This window comes from Drosophila persimilis, unplaced genomic scaffold, assembly GCF_003286085.1.
Source record: "Drosophila persimilis strain 14011-0111.01,24,50 unplaced genomic scaffold, DperRS2 tig00000002-arrow-pilon, whole genome shotgun sequence".
In the NCBI taxonomy this organism is placed as follows: Eukaryota; Metazoa; Arthropoda; class Insecta; order Diptera; family Drosophilidae; genus Drosophila; species Drosophila persimilis.
In genome coordinates this window covers 437,254-456,790 of record NW_020825289.1, presented here as the reverse complement: position 1 = coordinate 456,790, position 19,537 = coordinate 437,254, and the positions used below count along the sequence as shown (strand labels likewise).

Below are 19,537 nucleotides of genomic sequence, written 5' to 3'. Positions count from 1 at the left end.
ATACCGGCAAATTAATGTTGATAAAGGCGATCAACAATATTTGCATATAATTTGGAGAGATAATCCAAACGAAAAGTTAAAAGATTATAAACTTACAACCGTTACGTACGGTACAGCTTCAGCGCCCTACTTAGCAACCAGGGTGCTTGTTGCAATAGCAGATGATTGCAAAAATCAAGCAATTAGGGAAATCATAAAGAATGAATTTTATATGGACGACATGATGACAGGTGCCGACTCGCCAATATTAGAAAGAGAACAGATCGAGTGGCATTTTATTCCCCCGGCAGGACCTCACTTCGGAGGTATTTGGGAAGCTGGGGTAAAATCAGTGAAATATCACTTAAAAATGGTAATTGGGGACAATAATTTAACGTATGAGGAAATGTCAACTCTATTATGTCAAATTGAAGCGGTACTAAATTCACGCCCTTTGTATACAGCTACAAATGATATTGACGATCTGGATGTATTAACACCAGGTCATTTTATAATTGGAAGGCCAATATTTGGCCCGATAGAGCCAATTTCAGAGGAAAAAATCGGAAATCTGGATAGATGGAGATTAATTTAGAAAATGAAAAGAGAATTTGGGATTAAATGGAAAGAAGATTATTTGCACACACTGCAACAAAGAAATAAATGGAAAATAGGAATGCAGAATATTAAAACAGGACAGATTGTATTAATAAAAGATGAAACCTGTCACCCAGCTAGATGGCCCTTGGGAACAATAGAAGAAATACATAAAGGTAGGGACGATAGAGTCAGAGTAGTAACTATAAAACATCAAGACGGTTGATAAAACGACCTATAACAAAAATTTGTCCATTGGCTGGAATTGAGACAGAAGAGCAAGACTCAGGAATGACTCCAAAAGAGACCAGAAGTACTCGTAGTAGTAAAAGGTAATTCAAATTGCGTGTATAGGAAGATAGCAGAGACAAGATAATTTTGTGTCGAGTTAGAAATGCAGGGTAGTTGGCTCTTCAAAGTTCCAGTAAACACTAATGCTAGGATTCAATGTAGTAACTCAAATCAAGAACTAATTGATCTTCCGCAACAAGGAATTTTAACAATAACAAATGGTTGTACTGTGCGAACCGATGACAAAATACTAGTACCTCATCACAGTATTTAAACCGAAAGCTACGAGCCAATTTCATCCTTTTATATAAGTAATATAAGTAAAATACCAAAAATTGTTTGGAATCCATTAACATTATAATAATGATAATATTAATAATCTATGCCATAAGAAGAATTAAAGTAGCACGAAGACTGCAAACGATAGCACTTCCCTACCCACTGTAATTGACTGTAAATGATTATCTGTACTTGTAATTATAGCTATAAAGAAAATGTACACAAAAAGGTTCACAAGAAAAAGGTTCAAAATACAAAACAATGCCACTTTCGGCCCTTTGGAGAATGTTCAAACATGAACATATTATCGTCAATACAAAGCCACTTTCGGCTCCTTGCAGAAGGTTTAAGCATAAATAGATTATTGTACACATTCACTCATGTAACAACACCGATCTCTAAAGAAATAACATAAAGTAGACGAGTTATGACTGCACAAAACACAAGTGGAGAAAACACTTAACAAATGCGGTCCTAAAATAAAACTAATGTTAGCATGTACTCAAATAGACACCCTCAGTAAAGTGTATCCTCTGCGTAGGTCTAACGATAATTATAGACTACCAAATTGTACCTTCTACCTCATTGTCAAATCACATATAAGGCTCTGATTTTATTTAAGAATAAAATTTAGTTTGAATTTACAACTCAACTCGCAAATGTCTAGACTTTTCTTTTAAGGTCTTAACAGTGGAACACGATCATTTTTTTGCCGGAGGTCTTCTGAGAAATTCGCAAAACCAACTGCCGAACACGAATCATTCTCCATCATGACAAAGCGAGCTCTCACACATCACATTTATAACCTCCACTGGCGCTATGTCAGAAGGGCGGGCCTCCACACGGCGGGCCATCCGAGGGGTCGACGTTGCTGTTCCACTGGTCTCAGGGCTAATGCTTGAGACTACTTCTGAGCAGTAGTCATTTATGCGCTCTATTTCAGTTTACACCTGGGAAATATCTATGGAGAGTGCCGAACTCTGCCCAGAGTGGTTGTTGAATGAATCGGAAGCATCCGGGCTAGATTGACTATCATCGATGCTCACAGCATATCCCACACTACCGTCCATAACGGAATGCTCCGAGGTATCGCCAGTAGTGTGACTGCTTGACGCAGAGCGAGAGAACCAGCTTGTTGAGGTGGAGTTAGAGCTGATGCTGATGCTGGTGGTGTTGGTGCTGCTCCTTGAACTGGAACTGAAGCTTGACAAGGAGCTCTCGCTACTTGTATAAGTGGTCCCGTTCAAGGTGGAGCTTATTTCGATTGGGCCGGATCCAGTAACTCTGAAGGTTTCTGATGATATGTCAATTGTTAACGAACCATTTGAGAAATTCGAAAAAGAGCGTGAAAAGTTGGCCATGGCTCAGAACAGGTGAATTCACGCTTCAGGAAGAACAAGCTCCTTTCAGCACGAGAATAAGTCTGAATGAATTGAGCTTGTTAATTTCTGCAATTCGCATTTATAAAATTTATGCGGCGCCACTGGCTTGATAGCTGTAAAGCACTGACTTCTGACTTGGAGCCCCATGCGTGGTCAACGATTTACGAGCGCCGAAGAAGCAGTTGAAAAGTTCAAAAACCATGTTTAGAAGGTGTCTTAAAAGGAATTCAAAAACTGCTATGAGCAATGGTTCAATGCAAAAGTGTATTGATCATGAGGGGGAATATATTGAAAAACAATAAAACCAATTTAATTTTAAAATTGTTGTTTCTATTTCCTAATCCCGAAATATAAATATTCCCTCGTATTACACATTTGACGCTATGGTGCATCGAATCGTATAAAGAATCACGTCAAAGAATCACCGACAGAGCGTGCTTCTTCGCTCTCACCAACTGATTCCATAATGGGCACAATTTCACTGCGAATAATTTCTTCATACTTTTTATTCATTTACCATACCCTTAATCAATATTAGCGATTCAGTTTTATATTTAGATATGTATCCCTACATCATAGTATAAGGCGAATGTTAAGGCAATGCAGGAATTTTCGGAATAGCGTTCTCCTCTTCTGCAGCGAACTGCGCGGTAACCATCCGGTCCAATTGGATTAAATTTAACACATCCAAAAATATAGCTCGTGACTACTACGATTAACCCCAATTTAATTTTTCTTTAGACCAATTTAAGCGAGGTTTCTTCATTTGACTATGCAGAAGTGGCTTTTTGCCAGGTATCCTTATTATTACAGACAACTAGTTTGGCCGACGTTGATTTTTTTGAGCGGAAATATCTTTTGCAAAACGTTGCTGCAGCTCTGATGCTATCTCAACATAATTTTTAAATCCTGAGGCTCATTTAATAATAAGACGATTTTTTATACAACTTGGCTAAGTCTGGTACAACAAAATATTAATGAATTACCTATTTTAAAACAACCTCTGAATTATATTGAATTTTTTATAAGTTAACAGGAACAAAATTAACTTATTACACAAAATTTAGTTTTGGTTGTAAAAAGTTGTTTTTCTATTTAAATTTTAATTTTCTTCCTTTCAAAATTACCGAAAAGCGTAACAAACGTGTGTAAAAATAATTTGTTTCTAAGTATATGACTATGTAATTAGTATATATTTTTGTTTAAAATCTATGTATTTAGATACGATGGCGTATCATTAGGTACCTGTTTTCCCCATGACAAAAAACTTTTTAATACGGCAACAGTCGTTTAGTAGTACTGTTAACGTAGAATCAGAGTTGCCGAAAAATATCGAGTTATTCTTTCATTTTTTTTTGTATTAATTTTTTATTTTACCTAAGTCCGTTACCGCCGAGCCAGTTTTAAAAACAGCTAATAGACTCAGTGGTTCTAGTCTGGATGATGTGGTTGATATGGTAGCATAATGCCAATGAAATATGAAACATGGAAAATAAATTTGTTTTTTACAAACAAGTAGATTTTTGAATTAAAACACAATCGAAGTTGTAACGAGGGGGAACGTTGTGAGTTGCTGCGGAGACCGCAACTCTACATTTATACCCGATACTAAGTCAGTATGGCTCTCATCCGGCAGACGCCACTAATATTAAGCGACACGATAAAGAGTGCGTGCGAGAGAGACAGAAAATCAATCTGAGCGTGACGTCGGGCGCAGCGTAGCCACTGAAAATTGATTTGTTCCTTTTGGCTATAAAAATGATCCGATCTGATCCAGATTCAACAATCTGATAGATATGGTCATTATCTATAATTCTGCGTTTTTAGTTTTCTCGAATGTGCAATATTGTGGATGCAACAGATTTTCGTCCTTTGTGGGGGCGGATGGGGGTGTGGCGAAATTTTAAGATATACCTTTTATAGTGAGATCTAACAGGAGTGCGGATACCAAATTTAGTTACTCTAGACTTAATAGTCTCTGAGATTTGTGGTTGCCCCAGATTTTTGTCCTTTGCGGGGGCGGGAGGGGGTGCGGCGAAATTTTGACACAAAACGGTCAAGGTCCGATATCACAGGAGTGGGGATACCAAAAATTGGTTGCTCTAGCTCTTATGGGTTCTGAGATCCTCATATTTTGCAATTGGCAAAACCGACCATGAAACCTGTGTGTTTGAGAGACAGAGCGAGAAAGAGTGAAATTGTTTTCGTGATTCTGGCTATAATAATTATACGATCTAGCTCAGATTTTGCACTCTGGAAGATATAGTCATCTTCTACGATTCTGCGTTTTCTCAGTTTTTTTTTAGTTTTCTCGTATCGTCGAAATTGTGGATGCCACAGATTTTCGCCCTTTGTGGGGGCGGAAGTGGGCGGGGTTAAGTTTTGAAATATTTTTGTAGCAATGACATATCACAGAAGTCTGGATCCAAAACATCGTTGCTCTAGCTCTTATAGTCTTTGAGCATTAGGCGCTGAAGGGGACGGACAGACGGACGGACGGACAGACAGACAGGGCTCAATCGACTCGGCTATTGATGCTGATCAAGAATATATATACTTTATGGGGTCGGAAACGATTCCTTCTGGATTCCCGTTGCCACTCACGTGCACGATTGCAGTTTAGTGTTGGGATATGAACCACAGCTGCCGCAGCTGTCTCTCCAACGCTTTCTCTGGCTTCTGGTGCGATGGCACTATTTTCGATCATCTTGTCAGCAATCTTTGCCAGCTTGTCCAGATCGTTCTCCTCCCAAACCGAAATGAGCGGACCAATCGACGAAGGCAACTCGGTGAGGATGAGGTTTCGTATGACGGCTTCGCATCCACTAACTTCTTCAAAGTCATGTCTCCACCCCGTAGAAACCGTCTTATTTTCGAACTTGTTGTCAGACGGTGGCGAGTAATGAGATCTTCGGTTGCTTGAACTAAAGTTGCGGATCGTTTTTATTGATTTTTGGAATGATGATGTGAGCTAAATGTTGAGAGTTAACTCATTTAGTGTGGCCTCCGTGTTCGCCATACTTGTTGCGTCGTAAAATTTGTCGCCGTCTTCCGGTTTGTCTTTGATCGAGGAACGCAAAAAATAGCTCTGTTGCATTTGCGGTTGTTTTCTAACGTAGGGGTCACCACTTTGGCCGGTTGGCCAATATGTGCATGAATTCTTATTGATGTTCTTAATTAATAGAAGTCTTAGATCAAGATGCCAGACCGCTTGTCAAAGTCGCCACACCGGCGAACGACTCTTAGATCAGTGTTGATAAGGGGCTGAGATCCGTGCTGGCACATGTCGTTCAATGTTAGCGCCCTGTGGCAAAAGGGGAGCTATACTGACTAAGTATCGGGTATATCGTTCTTAATTATATCTGGTTCTCTTAAATCAACTTTTCAATAGTCTCTTCTTCTTCCTCTTTTTGTAAAGCCGAAAAATACTTAACTGGCAGCCGGCCGTCGTTTAGAAGTTAACTCTCGTATGAGCCGTTGAGAAAAGCATTTTTCGTTATATTTAATTTTCATCGTTATATTTTTTTTTGTATTTTATTTATTAAATTAACAAAATATCTGTTAATAACGGTACTTAGTTACTAAAGGCGGAAAAAAGAGAAGTTAAAAGTTAGCTAAATTTAAGTTATTATAAATATTGCATGCAATTAGTTTAAGAGACAGTTCAGGGGATAGGGTTTGGCAGACCGCATGTGAAAAAATTACAAAAAAACTTGACTACTTACTAGCTCAGGCGGAAACTTATGGATGCGGATTGTAATACATATATGGTATTATATGATAATCTCAGCCACGCCCCCAATCATCAAACACGGGTAATTAATAATCCACCCTCGTATATATGTATTACTACATAGACACCCACAATGTTAAGTTTTTGTAGTTGTTGTTTGTAGTTTTTTTTTTTTGTATTTGATTGCTTTTTGAGCGAATTGAGTGGTCTGCACTGACCAAACACTTCAATAGTACTAGCAGGTCCGTTTTAGCATCTCTTGGGATGGACTGATTAACTAGTTGACGTAATCGTTGTTTTGTTATGATGTTTGATGTTTTGTTATAGTTATCAAAGGACCTATAATTAAAAAAATGAGTTTGCATATTTACTTACTTCTGGGTTAAAAGATGGACGAAAGTGTTTATGCAGCTCAATTATTATTCGAAGGCTTACAAGAACATTTTCTTCATTGTCAGTTTTTAATATTTTGAGCATCATTGTTATAATTGATTTGACATGTTGTCTTAAATTTTCTGTTATGGGCAGTCGATGAATCATCTCCAAAATAAGTTTACGGATCTAAAATAAATTTTAAAAATCACATTAATTATAAATAATTATATATACATAATAATATTACAAGAATTGAAGGTTAGTTGCGGGGGCCGAAATGGTCGAAAAAATTACCAGAACTTTTTGTTTTTCGTTGCCGAAAGTAAATATCTTGTATTTATTCATGTATCTTTTTTACAAAGTTTATAGTATATAAAATACAATTTTTCAAATATGCGAAAGTCTCAGGGTCTAAGCATGTTCCTTTGGAACTTTACTATATATAGATCTGATCGGATTTAGAATGCTACAAAATATTCCCGCCACGAAAATTTCAGCTCATAACACTCCACTTTTATATTAAACTAGAGGGCCCTGCCACGTTTCTCTGTGGCGCACATTGTGGTTGTACGAATAAGAAAAGAAGATAAATAAATTGATTTGTTCATCGATGGAGAATAATATGCCGCACTTGAATCTGATTTACGATTATGACAATTTCCTCTTCGCCTACTACGGATGAGATAAAAAATAAAAAGATCAATTTTTTTCTCGATCGCAGGTGTGTTTTCCAAAAATGTTGGGGGTAAGTTGTCTTTTATGAGTGGCTCCACCATCACGCTCTCGCCCGGGACTTCAACTTAGAGCAGTGGTCCCTCGGAAAGCAATATTTGTTTCCTGTCTTATTCCTGAGACTCCAAAAAGGACATCTTTCCTCTAAACTTAACGCTTCGTCTGATGATATAATTGTGACTAAATTTAGATTTAAACATAAGCACAACATTTTTTGATCAAATTGAGTCAAATTCATATAAATATTGCGTATTTTGATTTCGACACCATCGCTTTTACTTCTATCAATGATCGTGCAATTTTCATTGACAATTACACTATTTAAAGAATGGACTGCCCATCTTTCGCTGGTGGGATTGCAGTATAATCTGATTTCTCATCTGAGTTTTCCCCATTCAATAACATCCATAGAGTAGAATTTGTTGCAGTTTCGTATTGTGTCGACATTTTTCTATTTAACCTGCTCCTACATTCCTCCCATTTCTTATGCTGAGGTCCAGAGCAAGCCCAATATCATTTCCTGAAGATCCTTACCATCCAACTCTGTCTGGTTGTACCCGATCTGGTTGTGCTGACAGTTCCATGGTTCCTTGCCGCATAAAGTGTTCTTAAAAAACAAACTTTATTGATTTAGATCTACATCTCTCGCTTGTTGATTGGTTCTTTATTCATTACCGAACATAGACGTAACTGTCAACTCGTTTTATAACTCAATATACTCACTGTACCCGTATCGTCCAAGCCTCCCTGGTTCTCCAAGTATTTGTCATACTTAAAAAACAATAAATCCAAAGTGTCACAACAATATTTTGCGTTATTATGACACAATTCGAAATGTCAGCGTCGAGGAATAATTGGACGTGCCCTAGAGCGTCGATATGAAAGGGGCTACATGCAGTAAGTTCATCGCCAGTAGCTGAAGGGCAAGCTACATAGTCTTTTCAAGAGTTCGCGCAGACATAGAGGGACTCTCACGCTTGTCTTACAATGAAACACCAACCGAATTTCTAGAGAGATACAATATTAATGGTATTATATAGACGGTATTAGGCATATAGACAAACGCCGCGCAACGGTTCTGATGCAGAGAAGGACGTTCGAGGAAATAAATCTTTCGAAAATAAAGCCTACCTAAATAATAGGAAACAGCTCTCTCTGTTTCTCAATCTAAAATACGAACGTTACAATATATATCTTTTTAAACAAGTCGACCTGTTTTTTGTAGCCTTGCATTGTGTTATTTGAAAAAATAAGATAAATACCTGGTATTCATTTTATAAGTATATATGTATCTTTTATATAGATACATACATAAATATAGATGGAATATCTATCATACGTACAAATTGTAACAAAATTCAATTTATATATGTAAATATACAAATCATTTATCCCCATGGTTGCCTTCAAATCTTAATTCATCTAAATCTTGCTTATATTCACTTATCCCTGTCATTTAGTTGCATATAAAACAGCCATTTAAGATATTCAGCCAGGTTCCGTTTTCACATTCACAAACGTTCTCCGATTTACTTTTGAATACACATAAATTGGGGCTCCCGTTTTCACATTCCGCAAGATTTATTCATTTTCAAAACGAAAACATTTTCGTTGACCAAATGAAAAGTAAACGGCATTTTATACAAAGAAACGAACCTTATTTGCAAAAGGAACGAGGGGAACGTTGTGAGTTGCTGCGGAGACCCAAACTCTACATTTATACCCGATACTTAGTCAGTATGGCTCTCCTCCGGCAGACTCCGATAAAGAGTGCCTACGAGAGAGACAGAAAATCAGTCTGAGCGTGACCTCGGGCGAAATTTTGAGATATACGTTTTATAGTGAGATCTAAAAGGAGTGGGGTTGGTTACTCTAGCCTTAATAGTCTCTGAGATTTGTGGATGCCTCAGATTTTCGTCCTTTGCGGGGGGGGAAGGGGTGTGTCGAAATTTCGACACAAAACGGTCAAGGTCCGATATCACAGGAGTGTAGATACCAAATTTGGTTGCTCTGGCTCTTATTGGTTCTAAGATCCTTGAACTCATATTTGGCAATTAGCAAAACCGACCATGAAACCTGTGTGTTAGAGAGAGACAGAGCGAGAAAGAATGAAATTGTTTTCTTGATTCTGGCTGTAATAATTATACGATCTGGTTCAGATTTTGCACACTAGAAGATATAGTCATCTTGTACGAAACTTCTTTAGTTTTCTCGTATCTTTGAATTTGTGGATGCAACAGATTTTCCCCCTTTGTGGGGGCGGAAGTGGGCGGGGCAAAGTTTTGAAATATACTTGTAGCAGTGACATATCACAGAAGTCCGGATCGTTGCTCTAGCTCTTATAGTCTTTGAGCACTAGGCGCTGATAGGGACGGACAGACGGACGGACGGACAGACAGACAGGGCTCAATCGACTCGGCTATTGATGCTGATCAAGAATATATGTATATACTTTATGGGGTCGGAAACGATTCCTTCTGGACGTTACACAAATCCATTTTCACCACAAATCTAATATACCCCAATACTCATTTTGAGTATCGGGTAAAAAATTAGATGACTTATTGATGCATTAACATAAACTTGACACCTACATATATCAGGGTAATTTAACTTTTGCTTTCTTTATAAATCATTTTACTTTAACCCAACCTCAAATTTGGCTACAAAAATCCAAAATCATTCACTACATATAACCTCATAAACTATAATACCTGTACATATACATATACACAACTAGTATACTAGATAATAATTCCTTTACAACATATAATATCGTATAAAACCAACCCTGTACATATGTACATACATACTCAAGTGTATAATTATACCTTAGCGAGCTTAAGGCCTCAGTAGCTATAGCCCCATACTTGTTAATACCTAGTTTTAGCTATTTATTAGCTTTATATAATAATAATAAAAACTTTTGCTTTCTTTATAAATCATTTTACTTTAACCCAACCTCAAATTTGGCTCCGAAAAATGGGCCAGGGCAACAATAATTTTCGTTTTGGTGCAAACAGCAAAAATATGTGAAAACTGGAGATCCTTAAAACGAAACATTTTAGCTGAAAACGTAATCCGCAAAAGTAAATGAAAAACGGAGCCTGCTTGATTATAAATATAAAAATTTGGCAGCAGACTCTTTTGATGACCAATTATAGCATTCCATATAGGTATGTACAGTCCTTGACTTAGGTGTTTGCACAACTATAATATTTGAGTTTACTGCTGTTTTAGAGCTTTTTCATGGCTATTTTCAAAAGAAAAATAATTTTATTCGATAAATAAATACATTTCCTGTAAAATTGACTTTTATGTTTTAAGTTTTCTAAACTGAAAAAATTATAAAATAAGACGTATAAGACTTAGGACTTGTTCTTGTAATTTGCCATAAGGTCATTTTTTTTACAGGCATTAACCCTTAATTCTAGTTCTGTGGAACTGTACAATATTCAATACCGAAATCGTCAAAACGATGAAATTTAGAAAACTGAGAGGTAAGAAAAAATAAACCAAAGAATCTCGGCTCAAAAGATTTCAAAAAGAAACTATAAAGGTCGAAACACACAGGCTGCCTAATGCAGGGCACGCCCTCCGTACCGTAATGGAATGAACCTTGCCCTCGACTTGCTAAATCTTAACAGCACTCTCTATCTAGGATAAGAAAGTACTCGGAAGAACAAACGTGCGTTTTTCCGTGGAACCTACATCAGCTGCTGCTCCAAGCATATGGAGCTTTCCAATATCTGAGAACTGTCAACAGGCCCATTATCCATTTGAAACCTGATCATCATTAAACTCCAAAATCACTCAATTTTGGCGAAGGAAGGCCAGGAAAAAAAGGCAAGCGAAATTTCATTTAATACCGAGCGAAAACAAAGAAAAACAAAAAAAAACAGCTAAAAAGAGGTGATACGAGACAGCTGTTTGCGATCGATAAGATCAGCCAAAGCGATAAGCCAAAGCTCGTCTTCATTTCCGCGAAAGGGGGCTCACCATCAGTGCACCCACAATTACAGAGCTTAAATGCAGGGATCAATACTTGATCCGTTATTGTTCTGCATTCATGTAAATGACCTGCCAATAGTATTGTCTGACTCTAATGTGAACATGTACGTCGATGCTCGTGTACGTCCAATTATATGTTAGTCGATCGTTAAATACAATAGATGAGAGCAATATAGGACTTGAGAAAATCAGTGCATGGGCAACCCACAATCACCTATGCCTAAATCCAACCAAGTCAAAATGTTTGATTACACATAAAAAAGTGTCGCGCGGCAGACCAGAGTATCACATCACATCCCCATATATTTTGGTAGGTCCTTTCGTGGTAGGTGCAGTAGGTAGTGGCTAAGTTTCTCATTGCGTTCCTTGCACATTATTTTCGAGGTTCTCCAGGTGGTGGTACTCCTCCACCTGCTTTCGGTTTGTGATCTGGCCTGCTTCTAGATCGCTTTGCAGCATTCTAAGGGAGACATGCACGTTCTCGGTTCTCCTATTCTCCAGCCCGACGACTGCTTTAGCTAGTACGTCCGCCGCCTCGTTTCCTTCGATGCCTTGGTGACTGGGAACCGAATAGATCCGCACTGACTTTGTTGCTTATGGTATCTAGTGCCTCCCTGCGCGCCATGCCGCCTCCATGGATCTGATTGCCGCTTGGCTGTCGACGAATGTCGACGGATGGCGAAAACTTCCGCCTGAAATATGCTGCATCGGTCCGGTAGCTTATCCGACTGGCAAAAATCCTCTAGCTGAACCCTCTACGAGGGTGCCGGCTAGGCAATGGACACTGCATTATCCGGGGCGAGGGTAATGCACTGTCGCTTGCCCTTTCCGGGATAATGCAGTGTCTAGCTAAGGCAATGGTCCATCGTCTTCCCGATCTAAAGTCGGGGGAACTGAACCAGGGCCATGGCTAGAGGTGTCTGGCGGCCAGGCATAAAACGCTAGGGGGTGGTCCCCCCGAAAAATATTAACTAGTATGGACTTTCGGGACTTTCGCCAAACATGGAGGCTGGAAAGGCTATTTCAGTTGTAATACTACTGCCACAAAAACGGCGCGTTGCAGAGTGAGCCGCGCGGGTGCCGCTGTCGACACAGACTCGGACCCGGAGAGCGTGCTATCCATTAGCAAACAGAAGAAGAAAGCCTTCTCCGCTCGCCGGAACCAGGTACCAGCTCCCTGCGTAGGGAAGGGCCGATGCGTTCCAGGAAGGGGATGAAGGCAAAAGCTCAGTATAAGGCGGCCCTCAAGTTACTGAGCCGGCTCCAGGGCAAGGCGGATATCTCCCAAGAGGAGAAGTCCAAGCTAGCCTGGGCTGAGCAACGGGTACAGGAGGGTGCGAACACTACGCGCAGCTGCCCCAGATGAAGGCAAAAAACGGTGGATTCGCCAACAAGGTGGAGGAGATGTTGGCCACCAAGAGGCAACGCCCGAACGAGAGCGCTGCCAAAGGCACTCCGGCGAGCAAGCGGCAACGCAGGCCCAAGGTGGCCACCCCCCAGCCGAAGGCAAGGAAGCCGAGACAGAAGGCCATGAGCGAAGTGTCCAAGAGACATCTCATTGTAGCCTTGATCGACCGCAGCGACGAGAATGGAAAGATGACGGCGGCGCAGTGGAAGTTAGTTCACGCGCAGCTCGTTAAATCACTGTTCACGCGAATGGAGGAGGACCCCAGCGCTCCCATGCCCACGCTCGATGGAGCGGGATGGCTGAACGGGGAAATTACTAGTTGACGCATACAACAATCCCAGAGATACAAATATGGATGTTACAAATCATACCTTGTTTGAACAACCATTGGGAAGCTCAAAGGACATTCAGGCGCTGGACACGATGCTTCAGTTCTTAGAGCAAAGATGGATGCGAATAATTTCACTCCAAATCTCCATCGGAACGACTTAATTGCGTACAAAAACAAAAAATTTGCGTTACTTGTTTTATAACGAATCACAAAACAAACGCATGCCCAGGTCGAAACTGCTTCAAGTGCGACAAGAAGCACAACACGATCCTAAATCTGGACACAGCATCGGGCGCAGCTACCGAATCAAGAGCACCGACGGTTGGTGCGGCAAGTAACAATAGTTACAATATACCTGCCACAGCAAAGGTGGCTGTAGAGGCCAACAACGAGCAGTTTTCTAATTTCAGATCACTGCTAGATTCAGGATCACAGATAAACTTAATCTCTGAACGAATGGCATCAATGTTGTCACTCAAACTAAAAGACACAACATTACGGATCGAAGGAATCGGAGGTCAATCAAAGACCAGCAGGGCTCGAGTAAATGTGCTCATGAAATCCCTTCACAATGGTTTTACGCAAAGAATTTAAGCTTTCGTATTACCACGGATAATAGCTGATCAACCAGCTCATGCACTCCATTCAGAGAATTTAACGTACCAAGCAAGATCTCACTGGCAGATCCAAACTTCCATAAGCCAGGCAAAATCGACATGCTAATTGGAGCCGAGCATTACTATTCATTGCTGCTACCACATTAACAGCAGCTAAGGACAGGAGGCCCGTTGCACACAAACTACAACACACAAAACTGGGATGGATTGTGGCAGGAAAAGTCAAGTCCGCCCACAGTTCCTCACCCATTTCTGCAACGGGAGTCAATAAGCTCATTGAAAGATTCTGGACTCAGGAGTATCTAGAGTCGGAAGAAAAACCACGCACTCCAGTAGAAGCACAGTGCGAAGCTCATTTTTTAGAAAACCTTCAGACTGCTTCGGATGGCCGGTTTATTGTAAAACTCCCATTTTGCGAACACCCTTCAGCTCTGAGGGAGTCTTTGGAAACTGCAACAAAATGATTCCTAGCGTTGGAGTGCCGCATCTCAACAGAAACTTAGAAGAGTTATGTGGACTACATGGAAGAGTATGAAGGTCTAAGACATATGAAGATGGTGCCAGCATCAAAGGTTCCTAAAAAACACTACATTATTTCACATCACTGTGTACTCAAACGTGAGAGCACCACAACATAGCTTAGGGTAGTTTTCGATGCCTCATGCAAGTCAGCAAGCGGGAAATCTTTGAACGATGTCCATTCTGCTACGATTTCGAACTCATAAGTACATATTCAAAGCGGACATTGAAAAGATGTACCGACAAGTATTGATGAATCCGGAGGATCAATTCCATCAGATGATAGTCTGGAGAATCAATCCGTCAGGTACTATCGCCTAAAAACAGTCACATATGGGACTACAGCTGCTCCGTTCCTAGCAACGAAATGTCTGGATCACTTGGCAACACAATATAAAGACAGACTATCAGTAGGATCATCAACATTAAAAATCGATTTTTACGTTGACGACTGTCTAACTGGAGCAAACACTATTCCAGAAACAATTCAAGTTCGGCAAGAACTAAATAAGATATTGCTACCATACGGATTCGAATTGCGCAAGTGGGGCTCTAACAATGAACAACTTCTCCAAGGAATACCCAAAGGGGATATTGTAAGCGATGTCAAGCTAGGAGAGACACTAGAGCACTACAGCGTGAAGACTCTGGGTCTCATTTGGATGCCGAAAAAGGACAAATTGTGTGGACGAACACAAAAAAGGCAGGCTACATGTATCACCAAAAAGGTGGTATGTTCCAAACTGGCCCAAATATTTGACTCTTTGCGCCGGTCGTAGTAAAAAAAAAATCTTCATGCAACAGCTTTGGGAGCTCAAACTGTATTGGGATGACAAATTGCCATTACAGCTCCAAAACGAATGGAAGGAATACCGGGAACAAACATTGAACAAGATGCATATTCCCCGGCATATCTATGATGGTAAAGTTCCAGCTACCCAAGAACTCTACACGTTTGTAGATGCATCAGAACGAGCATATGGCGCAGCAGTATACGTACGCGCTGCATAGAAAAATAACCAAGTGTCAGTAAGACAAAAAATCACTACCACGGTTAGAGCTGTGTGCAACAGTTTTTGGTTCCGAACTCACAAAGCGAGTCCGACAGGATCCGCACATGAACATTAACACAGTTTCAGGATGCTTTTGGAGTGACTCCACCGTTGTGCTATCCTGGATAAACGCATCATCATCAAAATACCATACCTTTGTGGCAAATCGAATAGCCAAAATCCAGGCGTTAACAAACCAGTCACAATGGCGTCATGTGTCATCGGCCAACATCGCAGCCGATGTCTTGTCGAGAGGGATCGCAGCAAGCAGATTGGCAGATCACACTTTGTGGTTATATGGACCATTATTTCTGCACGGATCTCGAGACAAATGGATGAAGCCACCCATCAGAGAACCCAGCAATGTTGAGAGAAAGGCTAAGCATGTAAGCTTGCCAATCGCAACAAGACATAGCAACTTGTTTTATAAACTGCAACGCATTGTAGCATATATGTTACGCTTTTGCTACAAAAAAAGCAGAGCGCATAAAACGACACTCTGCGCAGGAGAACTGAATCATGCCCGCACTATAATCCTGCCAACCTTCCAACAAGTAGAGTTTACAGCAGAGTTCAAACAGTTACAACGCTATAAGACTGTGGATAGAAAGAGCTCGATCATACCGTTATCTCCCTTCCTTTGTGCACAGTAGGGTATCCACTCCGCAGTCCCACTGGTTCAAGTTCTAGTTGCGACGACCAAACTGTAGACGGTTTATGTATCGACGTGTCAGCAGCTGAGTCATCGAAGACCCGTACTGCAGGGGTCATTAAACCGCACAACTACAAGCAACAGTCGATATTATTGAACTGTGCACACGCTCAGCAAATGAAGGAAAGAAAATGAAATGAAAGATAGTGTGAAAAGGAGACATGAATCATGTTTTGATACTGTGCACAGTGTGATTCCTAACTGTTAACACGAATTAGTGTGCACTCGTGCAGGGCTCTAATATGTATACATACATTATTTGTGCTGCACTACATTAAGTTATATCATGACGGCCCAAAAGTGTTCTACGGCGGGGTTTTTCATGACGCCCCCTAGACAGAAGGCGCGTGCCGGGTTTCAAATCTCTTTTAGGCCCTTCATCTCTGACCGCGACCCGCTGCCTACCTACTTGGGCTCCGCTGCCTGCATACTCGTTCGGTCCCAAAATTGTATAGTAACACAAGGTAGAGACTCATCATCACATTGCTTGCGCATGATTCAGCACCTTGATGCTAGATAACTGTACCGAGTGAATTATTCATTTGTTATACAAAAAATCAAAAATTTACATGGAAGTTAGCAAGTACAGGGGTATATTAGCTTGGTGGTGAAACTGGATGTGTGTAACGTTCAGAAGGAAGCGTTTCCGACCCCATTTAGTATATGTATATATTCTTGATCAACATCAATAGCCGAGTCGATTGAGACCTGTCTGTCTGTTCGTCCTTATGAGCGCCTAGTGCTCAGAACCCCCAAATTTGGTATCCACTCTCCTGTGATATCGCCCCCATTTCGGCCCGAGCAAAGGACGAAAATCTTTGGCATTCACAAATCGCAGACTATTAAATCTAGAGCAACCAAATTTTGTATCCAAACTTCTGTTAGATCACTCTGTTACAAGTGTATTTCAAAATTTCATGTTCAGACACGTTTTCTGTCTCTCCAGCAGGCACACATTGTCGCTTAATGTAGCCATACTGACTATGTATCGGGTATAAATGTAGAGTTGCGGTCGCAGCAGCAACTCACAACGTTCCCCCTCGTTTTAAAATGGGTCCTGAAAAAGTTGGCATTAGAACTTTTATTTTTAAAAGCATGCCAAACCGAGTCGGTTGTCAAACCGTTAAATTGTCTCTATTCGATTTTTTTAAATTAGTTATTCGTAAGAATCATTCCTTGTGGGCTACACACGAAGGTGAAAAAAGGCATACAAAAATGTATTGGTGAATAGGCTACAATTTGACAAAACTAGCAGCTTTTTTATTTTTGAAAACACCAACAACAAAACAGCCTTCATAAATTAAACTCGAGTCATCAATGTACTTAATCATGCCCAAGTAACGTTTTTTTTTTGCAATCTAGTGAACTAAAAGGGTCTCTAATTTTGCGTCGCCAAAAACTGTATATTTGTTACAAGCTAAGCAGCCAAACAAATGAGTAGGCAAATAAAGTAGGCAGCAGAGTAGGCAGGCAAATGAGTGGCTGCGATCTGAGACGAAGGATAGCCTAAAAGAGACTAGGTGTACCTAGTACCCCGCATGACCGTACGTAGAAGCGTCGAACGAAAATTGAAATGGAATTTGTTCCTGATGCGATATCTTGATATTGTATGGTATTTGATTACAAGTTTGGCATAGTTTAAAATATATATTTTGTCATAAATTGGCACCAAAAATCATTTCTATAAACGCTATAAAAATATACATATATTTTATTATACTATAATTATACTGTGTATGTATTTTTAAAAAACTCACGTGTTGCATGGTGTTTTCTTGAATGAACTGAGGGTCGCCCTCTTGCAATATACGCATAAATATTTTTAGTGAGGTTTCCAGGAATGATGGATAGGATGAGCTTTGAATTATCATTTCAAAGTGTTCGCTTAGTTCTTGTGTGGCTTTTAACTTGATTTCCTCTTTTGCAGAGGGATCGTTAAGTATATTCAAATAATTTCGGAAAGTGATAACCGGAATACTTTCACTGACAGACATTTTTGTATGGTGATGGACTTGACAGCCTATTGCCTTCTAATGTAAGCCGGTATAAACAATATTTAATATTTCAGAATTAAGAGTTTGAATCATTAATCATGCCAGGGATGAAGAGTCATCACAAAACAAAATTTTGTTTTTTATATTTAGAAATTTGGGATAGGAACACTTTTCTATTGTCAACACAATATAGGGTATGCTCTACATATAATAGTAAAAATAATTAAGTGATTATCCCACAAAAATTGATGCACACATTTTTGCATAGCGCATTTTACCCCAATTTCAAAACGGAGATATTTCTTTGCACCGAAATGTAATGTAAACGACATTTTAATAAACAAAACGAATCTTAAAGCCGTTTAGCACCTGGCATATCTATGGGGAACGGGAGGAAAGAAGTGAAACTCAGATTTCCACTGGCACAATACCAACAATGACTATAAAATAAAAATGTTTTGGTATGAACTGTGAAATTTCACAATTTGATGGATAATTTAACGATTTTATTGGCTATAATATAGTTAGAGCCAGTCGACGAATAATAACCGTAAATTTAAGCATTCTTATTATATGAGCAAAGTGAGCCGCCTATTTTGTTCAAACGGGCTAAAAGGGCTCTCTGCCGTCGCCACTTCGGCAATTATCTTGATCACATTGATCTCCCGCCCTCGTTTATTTAGTTCTATCTCTAACCATACAGTATACTGTATACTGAAGCATAGAACCACTGCTAACCCCTCTGAGCATTGGTTGCATATTGACCTCTCATAAAATTATCTCGCCATAGCAAGCAATCGGCTTCCGCTAAGCCACCAACATTAAATACCTATTATAAAGTTAAACGAAGTTCCCTTTTTATTTTGAAACAAATAGGTGCCAAAATAGCTTGGCATCTTAAACATTGGTGACCCCCGACGTGATATAAAAACATTGCTTAATCGCGTTCCGTTTAAAACACTTATTAATTATACAATATTTTGTTGTTGGGTAGTTTAACTACTAACAAATACATTTGTTAAAAAGCAATTTAAAGTGCAAATTTCAGTGAGAGTGCGGCTGGAATATTTATATACATACATACTCCGGTACTTTAAGCGTCGAATCTCTCATTCTCTGCGCAGCTGCAGCCGCGGTTCTTGACTTTTCGTGTCTTCCATTCTCCCTCTCGCGTCTATACATCGTCGCTTAAGTGGTATTTCATTTTCCGTTGTTGTGTCGAATAGCACAACGGTTAACATGGACAACGATCCGAATACAGGCGCGGGCGGAAATGAGAGACTGACGGAAATACAGACTGAGTCTGTATAAGCGTAAAAGTCAGTCATTATATGATCGATTGCACAGGCTTGGCGAATCCTTCGCGGGGAATAAATCGATAAGTTGACCGCCGCGGAAGTCGAGGTGCGCCTTGATATGTTGGCAGAAATTCGAGAGGAATTCAATAAGGCCCATAATGAATTGGAGGCTCTCGATCAAAACGAGATTGGGAGTGAGCTGCGCGAAATCTTCGATACTCTTTTCA

At 39.9% G+C, this 19,537-nt stretch overlaps 1 protein-coding gene across 1 annotated transcript; it reads right to left on the bottom strand.

Moving 5' to 3' along the window:
- Positions 1–6,556: 6,556 nt before the first annotated feature.
- Positions 6,557–18,044, bottom strand: LOC113565100 (transcription-associated protein 1). The gene is made up of 3 exons (XM_026985717.1): positions 17,776–18,044; positions 6,697–6,822; positions 6,557–6,600 (listed from the first exon to the last, which is right to left on the bottom strand). The coding sequence occupies exons 1-3, from the start codon at positions 18,010–18,012 to the stop codon at positions 6,592–6,594; spliced, it is 372 nt and encodes a 123-aa protein (XP_026841518.1). The 5' UTR covers positions 18,013–18,044; the 3' UTR covers positions 6,557–6,591.
- Between the last annotated feature and the right edge of the window lie 1,493 nt (positions 18,045–19,537).